Here is a 7,629-nt window from a genome sequence, read left to right on the forward strand (position 1 = left end):
CGTCAATGGTTCGGGACTATTATCCGCTCCTAGAGATATATTTTCTTCGTTTTATTTATACGTACACGTGTATATACACATATCACGTATATACACGTTCATCTTTCGTTTTCTGCACAATTCCTGGCAAAAGAACAGCACCGTAGCGAAAAAAACCCTCTCCCTTCCTTTCCCCTCCCTTTCTCGTATCCTCGAAACGTAAATAGATAATCGCGCAGCAACGAGAGATCCACTAATCGTAAGATTACTTCAGTTGGACCGCAGCTTCTACCGATCGCATTCAATGCCGAGGTCGCCAACTCGGGAGACTCCGTGTCCGTACCTTGCTCGATCTTGAAGGGCGACATGCCCATGGATATATCGTGGGCGTTCAACGGCGTTGCGATCGACACGTCGAGAGACTCTAGTATCACCGTGACGAGGATCAGCAAACATCTGAGCACGCTGAGCATCGACGGCGTATCAGCGAGGCACGCCGGGGAGTACGCCTGCTCCGCGTCGAATCTCGCCGGTTCCGTCAGTCGATCGGCAACCTTAACGGTCAACGGTACGGTTTTCGATCCTCCACCATTCCTCCCATTTCCTCCCTCCTCCTCTTCCACTCCTCTTCCATTATTCGTTACTTCCCTTTCGGAAAAACTCGAATCGACCACCTTCTCTTCTCTCTCTCTCTCTCTCACCGCCATACCAACCGGCCGTAGGAACGCGGATGGAAGAAAGATGGATCGATTAGCCGCTTTCGGTTCCTCCTCGCTCCTCTCTGCTCGTCAATTTTCCAGTTGCCCCGCAAATACTGCCGTTCGCTTTCGGGGACGAGGCGGCCAGCTGGGGCGAGTTAGTCTCCGTGACTTGTTCCGTGGCCAAGGGCGATCAACCGCTCGAGATATCTTGGGCGTTTAACGGGACTCCGATCGGCAGCCACCACGGATCCGACGTCGTCATAGGAAGTACCAACAAGAAAAACAGCGTGCTCACTATCGAGTCGGTCGCGGCGAGGCACGCCGGGGAATATACGTGTTCCGCGTCGAATCGCGCCGGCGCCACCACGCATTCTTCTCGGCTAACCGTGAACGGTACATGCGTACGTGATTTCCATGGCACGCATAAAAAGAGAAAAAAACCTCCTCCTCCTCCTCCTCCTCCTCCTTCTCTTTCTTCCTTTTCTTCCTCCTCGCGGCAGATCCCCCGTTTCCCGATACACGCGATATCGGATCTGTGGATGAAAGGACGGAGGCTGCGAGCGGAGAACCAACCACCCTTTTTCTTTTCTCTCCTTTCTAACGGGCCCCGTCNCGCAGTCGCGCCACAGATCCTCCAGTTCTCTTTCGGCGACGATCCGCTCAACTCGGGGGAGATGCTGTCGGTTTCTTGCACGATCGTGAAAGGCGACTTCCCGGTCAATTTGACGTGGACGTTCGACGACACCCCGATAGACTCGAGCAGGCAGGACGTTAATATCATAACTAATAAGAGGGTCAGCTTCTTGAGCATCGACAGCGTTGCGGCGAGGCATGCTGGAAGATACAAGTGCATCGCGTCTAATGCCGCCGGATCCGACAGCCACACGGCCGTCCTCTCGGTCAACGGTATCACATCTCTCCCCCCTCTCTCGACTTATACGCAGAATATTGTTGATAAATCTTGCCAATTGTGTACGAACGTGGCTATTAAAGAGCGCGCCGACCCACTCGAGGGGTATCGATCTTCCTCCTCCTCCTCCTCCTCTTCCTCTTCTTCTTTCCACTAAATTTTTCTAAATTATCGGTCGGCGCGTTTTTCAATCGCTTTTGTATTCGCTCTCTTTCTCTTTCTCTCTTTCTCTCTGGTAACTTGTTGTGTTTCCGCAGTAATATTCTCTTTTATAGTTTGTAACGATGTTTATTAAGAAGAAAGTCGTTACTGCCGTCGTCGCGGCGATGATCGCAGTAGCACGATCTTCCAAGTGAAGGTGAGGATCGTCGCGTTGAGGCGACGGCGGAGGTAACAAGGAGGACGCACGGAGATCCAGCCATCATCCAGCCAGATCTCCGTGTCTCTTTCTTCCCCCTTACTTCTTCTGTACACCGCTTTTTCTTCCTCTCCTTCCCTTTCTTCACCATCTCTACTCTACTTATTCTTATCCCACCGTCGACCATCCTCCCTCTTTGTCTCCCCTAACAATGCGCGCAGCGAATCCACCCGAATTCGAGCTTATGTAATTATTTTCTCTCCGCGGGAAGCTCCGTAAAAAAAAAGCGCGTTGATTCAAAGGCTGTTCGTCGTTGTTTCGTACTTGCAGTGGGGCCCCAATTGGCCCCGTTCACGTTCGGTGACGAGGCAGCCAACGCGGGGGAGATGGCCANNNNGTTCAGTGCGCCGTGATCAAGGGCGATCTGCCGGTGAGGATCGCTTGGTCACTGAACGGTAGGCGTATCGACGCAGGCCGCGCTTCAGCCGAGCAGAGTCACGACACTCCCGACATCGTGGTGACGAGGAGTAGTAAACGGATCAGCACGCTCACCATAGACTCGGTGGCCGCGAGACACGCGGGCGAGTACTCGTGCACAGCGACCAACGAGGCCGGATCCGCAACGTACGTCTCGGTCCTCTCCGCCAACGGTACGCCCCGCTATCGAGGTCAGGGGGGGGCGATCGGGTGGTGGTGAACGAACCGATCGGGTGGGCGGTCGGATGTGCGATGCACAGGGGAGGGGAGGGTAATGTGTATCGCGACGTATACGATACGATACGTTACGGTGATGGTGAAAAGACCCCCTCGTCTCTGGGGGTGTACACAGGGTGTTTATAAAAATGTGAGAGTCGGGGGATTAGAGAGATCAAAGCGATATAAAAAGTTCGGGTTCGATAAGACGAAGGATTGATTAAGGAGTTGTAAGCATTTTAAGCATTTGTATTAGATAGAGCGTTGAGTATCGCGCGGCAGTGTCGTATTGCAATGTAGCGGGGCCCCTCGATCAGAGTATATATAATTTTTTACAATTGATTATTTCAAATGAATTTCAGGGTAATGTAATGTAGTGTACGTATGTAACTTTTTATTTAATTTATCTCGAATAAGTTTTGATAAATTCCAGAATATTAGCGTATACATCACTTTATATCTAAATCTATAGATAAATTATTTTAAGTATTATTTAAATCCATAGCTGAATTGTTGCATGATATTCAATTGTTTATTATATATTTTTTTATATACAATTGATTATTTCAAATGAATTTCAGAGTAATGTAATATAACGTATGTACGTAACTCTTTAATTTATCTCGAAGTTTTGGTAAATTTCAGAATATTAACATATATCACCACTTTATATCTAAATCCATAGATAAATTACTTTACGTATTATTTATTATTGTCTACTTATACTTTTTTATATACAATTGATTATTTCAAATGAATTTCAGAGTAATGTAATATAATGTATGTACGTAACTCTTTATTTAACTTATCTCGAATAAGCAATAGTAAATTCCAAGATATTAATATATACATCACTTTATATCTAAATCCATAGATAAATTATTTTACGTATTATTTAAATCCATAGTTGAATTGTTATGACACTCAATTTGTCTATTTATTTTAAGATATAATTTATAAGATAATATACAATCGTATAATATATAACTATGCAACATTTTTATATCATTTAAGATAAAACTATTAATTTATCGATAGTAATTAGTTATTTAACAGAAACTTATTCGAGGTAAGTTTTATATGTATATAAAAAAGTATCAGTATATTTACTTTCATCGGGTGTCTCCGTTACGCAATACTGTACTGCCGCGCACCCAGCTGAGCATTCTCGTTCTATCTAATACAAACTCAAATCTAATACAAAATCCTTATAATTCCTTAATTAAACCTTATTGAACATATCGCGTACACTAACTTTTTTTATCGTATTGACGTCTATAAGAATTCATAGATACCCACATTTTTATGAATATATATACACACATATATATTATGACTATTCCTTTCGTCGTTCTTCCATCCGAGATATATATGTACGCTATGTATATATATTTTACACCGGTATAGCATTTTTATTTCCGTTTAACGACACTCGCGTGTATCGACACGTTTCCATGCCATCTATCTATCCGATTGTTATCACGTCGACAGTGCCGCCACGCATCGCCCCGTTCGAAATGGCCGACAAGGCCGTGAATTGGGGTGATTCCGTATCGGCTGTCTGCACCGTGGTCAACGGGGATTCCCCGCTCGAGATCAGCTGGGCCCTCGATTCCATGCCTATCGACGAGAGCCACCGGATATCCGTGATTACTAAGAAAAGGAACAGCCTGCTCTCCATTGATTCGGCCAGCCCGAGTCACGCGGGAACGTACACTTGCGTAGCTTCGAACGAGGCCGGTGCCACCAGCTATTCGGCGGAATTGACGGTGAACGGTACACTTAACGCACTCACGATGGACAGACATCCCCGAAAAAAACGGACTCGTGTATATATATACATATAAATATATTCCTCCCCTCCTTTTCAATCCCTTCTTCCCTTCTCGCCGCTTCTCGCGCTTCTTTCGCTTCTCCGCGCAAACGAACGAGGTCTCTCTCTCTCTCTCCCTCCCTGGACATGGATAGACAGATAGATAGATAGATAGATAGATAGAAATAGGTAGAGAGAAAGATGGAGGAAACAGAAAGTCGGGGAAAAGAAAGTGTTGGGTTACAGTCGCACCGCAGATAGCTCCGTTCGTGATCACCGAGGAGCCGGCTAATTGGGGCGACTCGATTTCCGTGGTGTGCGCCATCCTCAAGGGCGACTTACCGATCGAGATCTCGTGGGCATTGAACGGCGAGCCGATCGGCCGTGATCGTTCCGATATTAACGTTGTGGCGACCACGAAAAAGAATAGCATCCTCAGCATCGAGTCGGTCGCCGCGAGGCACGCGGGGGAGTACACGTGTTCGGCGTCCAACAAGGCTGGAGCAACCAGTCATTCGGCCATCCTCGCTGTAAACGGTACAATTTTTTTTTCTCCTCCTCCTCTCTCCTCTCCTTGCTTCACTCTTTCCTCTTTGCCCTCCCTCCACCCCTTCCTCTTCCTTGCCTATCCGGTCCAGGTGTCGGTGGTGGTCTTGGAATTTTCGAGCGAGGGAATATATATGTTTTATGAATAATCGTATATATATATATATATATTTATATAAATCGAGCTTGATCGTGTTTGATCGGATCGATCGATCGATCTCGTTCGTCCCTAGTTGCGCCCGAGATAGCTCCGTTCGTGATCAGTGAGAGACCGGCTAACTGGGGGGACACGGTCACCGCAACCTGCACCATGTTGAAGGGCGATTCTCCGATACAGATCGAGTGGGCCCTGAACGGCGAGCCGATCTCCCACGATTATTCCGATATATCGATCGCGACCAGCAGACGTGTCAGCTTGCTCACTATAGACGCTGTGACGGCGAGTCACGCCGGGGAATACACCTGCATGGCGAGCAACGCCGCCGGTGGGACGAGTTTTACCGCGACTTTGGCCGTCAACGGTACACAAATTACGATACACGTGCTCTCTCTCTCTCTCTCTCTCTCTTCATCTCCATCTCTTTGCTTCTTCTTTCTCTCTCTCTCTCTCTCGATATCTGCATGCGCGATAACTCTCTACTTACACCAGGCCAGATCTAGATTTCCATCGATTCCCTCCTTTTCCCCTCCAATCCTCTTTTTCTTTTTTTTTTATTTCATTTTATCAGGAAGTCATGGACGTCGATTATTCGAGTATCATCGTCGACCACGAAAGCTCGTTACGCTCTTTTTTTAATATATATACATATATTATCTTGACTACAGTTGCACCGGAAATCGTGCCATTCGATATCGGAGAGGGGCCAGCGAATTGGGGGGACACCGTGACCGCAACGTGCACGGTACTGAAAGGGGATCACCCGATCCAGATAGAGTGGGCGTTGAACGGCGAGCCGATCTCGCGTAATCATTACGACATATCGATAGTAAATACCAGCAAGCGGGTCAGCCTGTTGACGATCGACGGTGTGACAGCGAGACACGCGGGAGAATACNCGTGCTCTGTCAGCAACGCAGCCGGTGGGACGAGTTATTCCGCAACTCTCGCCGTGAACGGTACACCAAACGATATCCTTCCTTTATTTTCTCCTCTATTCAATCTCGCTCTTCTCTTTTCGCATGCACGCAACGATCTTTGTTCCTCCCCTCTCCTCCTCCTACCCATTTCCTTTGACCCTACCTCGTCGAAGAGGAGAGGAGCAGAAGGTATTTCGTGGTTCTCGTCGTGAATGATCCCTTTTCCCTTTCTCATTCTCATTCTCGAAGTGACCGAGAAATGGACGTTCACGTCCATCCAGGGGGGAAAATTGATAGCCATTAATCAAGGTTGGATGTGGTTCACGAATATGTGCTAAAGCAAGTTTCCATGTCGTTGTAGTTGCGCCGCATATAGGGCCATTCTCGATCAGTGACGGACCGGCAAACTCGGGCGACATGGTCTCGGCCACCTGTTCGATAATGAAAGGCGACTTTCCGGTAGAGATCGTGTGGAAGTTTAACGGTAGGGCGATAGGTTTCAACGATCCGGACTTAACTATCACGAGGATCAATAAACATATGAGCGCACTGAGCATCGAGTCCGTTGCGGCGAGACACGCGGGCGAGTATACTTGCGTCGCGACGAACAGGGCTGGAAACGTCACCCACTCGACCACGTTGGCTGTGAACGGTACATATACGAAAGAAACAAGCACGCTTGCACGTCAAACGAGTTTTGCACATTGTCATCGCCTATTAAAAAAAAACTGAGAAAAAAAAGAAAGAAGAAAGACTCGATCCCGATTATCCCTATCCACTCGCCTTCTTCCCTCCCCTCCCCTTTGTCGTACGAAACGAGGAAACGAGAAACTTCCTATACGTACACACACACATACACAACACACATACACATATATATATATATTTCGGTTATTTTCGATAATCGCGTAACGCGAGTGGCGGCCATTTTCTCAGTTGCACCGCAGATCTTTCCATTCACGTTCGGCGACGAACCGGTGAACTCGGGCGAAGCGATCTCGGCGACCTGCTCGATCCTGAAGGGAGACTTCCCGATGGACATAACCTGGGCGTTCAACGGTTCGCCCATCGATTCCGAGAGAAGCGATCAGTACACGATCACGAAGAGCAAGCGGCTGAGCGTGTTGGCGATCGACGCCGTGGCGGCAAGGCACGCGGGTGAATACACTTGCACCGCGTCGAACAAGGCTGGAGCCTCGAGCCACACGGCCATACTGGCCGTGAACGGTAATAGTACCACTAGCGCCACGCGTATGCGTAGGATCTACTAGACTCTAGGCGCACCACCGCCACCTCTTCTCAGACTCTCTTCTCTCTTTTCTCGTTCTTTTCACTTCGCTTTCGCGAATCCTCGTCCTTTGTCCATGCATAATATCCTCGCGTGGATGGGAGAGGGGGAGAAGGAGAGGGCACTCGTGAAACGCTGTTGGAGAAAAAGGAGGGCCGCTCGTTTCCCCTCGTGTGGCTTTGATCGGGTATTTTTCAGTGGCGCCGCAGATCGCGCCGTTCTCGATCGGTGACGAACCCGCGAATTGGGGAGAGGCGGTCTCGG

The 7,629-nt window shown here is 48.2% G+C and overlaps 1 protein-coding gene across 1 annotated transcript in view; it reads left to right on the top strand.

Moving 5' to 3' along the window:
• LOC102672401 (Down syndrome cell adhesion molecule-like protein 1 homolog) overlaps positions 1 to 7,629 on the top strand; it is a 74,523-nt gene that overhangs the window by 42,389 nt on the left and 24,505 nt on the right. Inside the window, 1 exon segment of the mRNA XM_031511334.1 lies at positions 7,014 to 7,304. Coding sequence (XP_031367194.1) covers positions 7,014 to 7,304 — 291 coding nt within the window.

This window comes from Apis dorsata, unplaced genomic scaffold, assembly GCF_000469605.1.
Source record: "Apis dorsata unplaced genomic scaffold, Apis dorsata 1.3 scaffold_307, whole genome shotgun sequence".
Lineage (NCBI taxonomy): Eukaryota > Metazoa > Arthropoda > Insecta > Hymenoptera > Apidae > Apis > Apis dorsata.